The 4,170-nt window shown below is 35.2% G+C and overlaps 1 protein-coding gene across 2 annotated transcripts; it reads right to left on the bottom strand.

The window, feature by feature from the left end:
• Positions 1–599: 599 nt before the first annotated feature.
• Positions 600–3,788, bottom strand: msc (musculin (activated B-cell factor-1)). Of its 2 annotated transcripts, none has more exons than XM_083530339.1 (3): positions 3,677–3,788; positions 3,085–3,546; positions 600–1,921 (listed from the first exon to the last, which is right to left on the bottom strand). In XM_083530339.1, the coding sequence occupies exons 2-3, from the start codon at positions 3,463–3,465 to the stop codon at positions 1,841–1,843; spliced, it is 462 nt and encodes a 153-aa protein (XP_083386465.1). In that variant the 5' UTR covers positions 3,466–3,546; positions 3,677–3,788; the 3' UTR covers positions 600–1,840. The 2 variants fall into 2 exon arrangements, with proteins under 2 accessions (XP_083386465.1, XP_083386466.1); XM_083530340.1 differs by having other exon boundaries at positions 3,094–3,546.
• Between the last annotated feature and the right edge of the window lie 382 nt (positions 3,789–4,170).

Genomic DNA, 4,170 nt, shown 5'->3' with positions numbered 1-4,170 from the left:
GTGTGTATGTGTGTGTGTGTGTGTGTGTGTGTGTGTGTGTGTGTGTGTGTGTGTGTGTGTGTGTGTGTGTTGGGGGGCCTTGCCTACTTTTCATATTGTTTACCTTTCATTTATGTCCCGGCCCAAGAATCCCTTCAACTGATCTCTATTTTAAATGTTGGACCAGAGATCTATTGAAAATGTATAGATCTGGTGTCTGGTGTTAATGGGTGATTAATCATAACTAATTAATAGACTTACTACAGTAAGTACTAATTCTTACTACTTTTACCACCCAAAAAATGGTAAGTACATTCTAGAACTAAGGAGATGTGTCAGTACTGTCTCATAAAAAAACAAACACAAAAATGGCATCTGCAAATTAATTTGTTTTTAAGGGAAAAACAAATCTTTGAAAAAAATCTTTGCTTTGTCTGACACTGGTGGATCTACAATCCAATTCATTAGGTTAAGGTCAAATTTGACTCACACAGCCTCAGTGTACAGCAGTTTGGTAGGTTTTTTTTGGGTCATGTTAGGAAAAATCATCAAATTTCATTGATACTCATTGGGGACCATACATCATGTGGTACATGTACGAATGATTAATAATAGTACAGTTAAAGGACTGTTATTTGCTTTATTAGAAAAATAGAGTCCAAAGTGATTAACAACATCATTTTCAATGTATAAAATCTTTTGAAAATAAAATATAAATAAACAGTAAAAAAAAAAAAAAAAACATGCAGATTAAATGAAAGCAATGCAAGCATTTCACAATAAAAAGGAATAGACATTTAATTTCACACAATAACATTAACAGTGGGCTCAAGCTGGAAATATAAAGCATCCAAGGTGTCGTGATGAAATTTATACTGATGAATCATCAAATCCACTGTAAATGGAGGTCCAAATTAAGATATCTACTTGTGTAATTTACACACACTTTGTACTTGTGGGACGTTACAGAAAGAAATTTTTTTTTTTTCCAGTCATATGTGGTTCTTCCCCAAACTGTTACCAGAAAGTTGGAGGCAATCAACTGTATAGGATTTGTTTTGATAAAATAGCATTTTTTTTCTTCATTTGAACTAGGAGACCCAAACCTGCTCCAGCATGGCAATGCCCCTGTGCACAAAGACAGCACCATGAAGATATGGTTTACATGGGTTGGAGTGTTAGATCTTAAATGACCGGCTATAGAGCTCTGACCTTAAACCCTACTAAACACCTTTAGGGAAAAATGCAGTGTTCCACTGCACCCCAGGTCTCCTCACCCTACATCGTTTTACTGACACTTTTATGGCTTGTGGAACATTTTCCCAGAAAAGTGGAGGTTATTATAATAGCGATTCGAAATCTAAATGTGGAATGTAATGGTCAAAAAACACATAGAAGTCTTCTGGTCAGGTGCCTGCACACATTTCCCCATATAGTGTACATTTAAAGCAGTTTATATTCCAATAACTTTCAACTTTTTGAACTTTACACAATGACCCATTTCACCACGAATCTGATTTATACATGGAATGATTTAGCTCGAAATATTTTTATCTCTGCCACATGTTTTGAAAACAGTAGGTCACACACTGTCAGTCTCCATCATAACATCCTACATCTGATAAAGGTACGAAATAAGTTGACCTTATAAAGACAAAAAGAAAAAGAAAATTGGGATTTGGGTAAAATCGTGCTATAAAAGAAAAACGAACAAACAAAAAAAAAAGCACAAACAAGAAATACTGCAAAAAAAGGAATATAAAAGAGAAATATCCAGTTTCAGCCAATACACATCTGGTGTATGAAATTTTAATAAAAAAAAATAAAAATGAAGAAGATAAAAACAGACTTAGTGATACATTTAGGCTGTAGCTCCACACAACCTGAACGTTGAAATGTCTTTTGTGTCATCTGGTCTTCCTGAAACCACAAAAGGCCATGACTGTGAAGAAAAAAAGGAACAGAAAAAGGTAAGTTCAAATTCTGCCCTTCTTTTTCAGAAGAATCTATAAAAGATCAAGCATAATAAAAAAAAATTATAGATTAAGTTCACTGTTTAGTTTATACTAAAAGGGAAATGGCCAATTCAATTTGTTAACCATCGCTGTGAGTCACTTTTGAAGAATAACAACAGCCTAATATTATGCACATTAACAGATCAGTAATATCCCCAAACTTTAGATTAAGTCAATAACAAAAAAAACTGGAAAAAACAATATTATTTGAGTAGCTGAGTCAATCAGAGCTTCAGATTTATACAGTAACTTATTCTTTCATCCAGTGATGAAAGATTAATTATGAAACCAATGTATGTCATGTCATGTTTTCATATCAGGAATACAACAGTGGCCATACCAGTGATTAGGGTATCAAAGCAAACAAACCATTGTTTGAATTGTCATTTTGACATCATCAGCTCTATTTAGTTCTTGCACCTTCACTAAATCACTACACTCTGTTACACTCTTATTATAGTGTTACTACCTATTAGGTTACAGCTTGTAAGGGAGATCTGAATTAATGCTTCAGGATGACATCTAACACTGATTCTAATGTTGATGATTTGGTGGGTGAGTGATCCTTGTCCCTTTCTTCTCTCCCAACCTGCTTGGTTAATCCTGACCTCTGGATGGATTTATTTTCATTTAAAGACCACTTACTGCAGCTGAGGATGGTTCCACATCAACAGTGTAAACATCCATGAGCTTACTGTGGAGAGTTAAACCAAAAATAATGAAGATGGATCTGAACTGTTATTAATATAAATAGTTTGCTACAATGGCTTAGGATTACAATCACCATGAGCAGTTTTACACTTAGGTCTCCATTGATGAACAGAACCTCAACAATGATGGAAATATAATGAATGGACATTTGGTGTTACTCAGATGAGGATGGGTTCCCTTTGGAGTTGTGCTCATATATATATATATATATATATATATATATATATATATATATATATATATATATATATATATATATATATATATATATATATATATATATATATGTTTAAAGGTTAATTAGTTTTTCAATGCATTAATACAGCATTGCATATGAAGCGGAATGATATGTAATGCTAAACATGCTAAAACATCATACCATATTTACCGGATGGACAAGGGTCTTTTCATATTTATCCTCATGCAGCAGCTGTCTGAGATGATTGATGTAGCTCAAGGCGAGCCTTAGTGTGTCCAGTTTGGACAGTTTGGTGTCTGCTGGAACCCATGGTAAACTAGTCTTCAGACGTGAGAACGCTTTTGCTAGGACTCTCATCCTCGCTCTTTCACGTGCGTTGGCCGCATGCCGCTGCGACTGTCGTCCATCTTTTAGTCTTTTTGCTCCCTTTTGTATGTTCGATCGCTCAGGTTTGGTGTTGGGTCCTTCGTCGTCGTTAAAGTCATCTTCGGAGTGAGAATCGAGACGTGCGAATGCTGTTTCCGGTGCATCATCAGCGTCACTCAGTGAACTCGTTGACATTATTACTATTATTGCAAACTTAAATATGATATAGAAGTAGGCTCTTTTCTTCTTAAATCTGTATTATCTTGAAGATATCGCCTAAAAACAGAAAACAAATCTTCGTAAAATGTAGATCGAATTGAGTACAAATTCTCAAATTAGTCTTCAACATCAAGTGTCCTAAAAACATGCTACTGTGTTGACAGGAATGCAAAAACAAACCACATACTCTCTTTCTCTTTGCGGGCTCTTCAGATAAGATGTAGTTCCCTTTCGATCTTACCACTCATTTAAATTGTGACACACACATGCACACTTCTTACACGGGACTTTTTTCTTTTTACACACCCCTTTTTTTTCCATAGCATCATGGACTTTTAGCAAGTCTGTAGAGGAGGAGGAGTTAGCGTATGTGTGTTTCAGCTTTCAGATTAGAGTGTAGCCTGTGTGTATGTGTGCCTTTACTCTCTGGACACCTCATAAGACTTCTGTCAGTTTAGCTGAGGAGAATGCCTGACTCAAACTACTCAACATCAGGCTTAGCCGCTTCAGCAAATGTAGTCAATCTGCTAAAATATATTAATGTCAAACATGGACACACACAGGCTACCTACAAGGCTAATCTAGGTAGTAAGCAAGGAAAGATTATACTGTATGTCCTCTTACATCCTTTTTTACATTTAGACACAAGTTGCCTTAATAATCATTTATTCATTTCATACC

The sequence above is a fragment of the Silurus aristotelis genome (genome assembly GCF_946808225.1).
Source record: "Silurus aristotelis genome assembly, chromosome: 25".
NCBI lineage: Eukaryota > Metazoa > Chordata > Actinopteri > Siluriformes > Siluridae > Silurus > Silurus aristotelis.
The sequence above is the reverse complement of the archived record's forward strand: the minus strand, read 5'-3'. Positions and strand labels throughout refer to the sequence as shown.

Bases quoted from the DNA above. Each gene is read 5' to 3' on its own strand.
- msc (XM_083530339.1), bottom strand. From the start codon at position 3,465: ATGTCAACGAGTTCACTGAGTGACGCTGATGATGCACCGGAAACAGCA. The intron at 1,922-3,084 runs GTATGATGTTTT...TTTTCTTCACAG, and splicing joins TTGTCCATCCGGTAAATATG to TCATGGCCTTTTGTGGTTTC.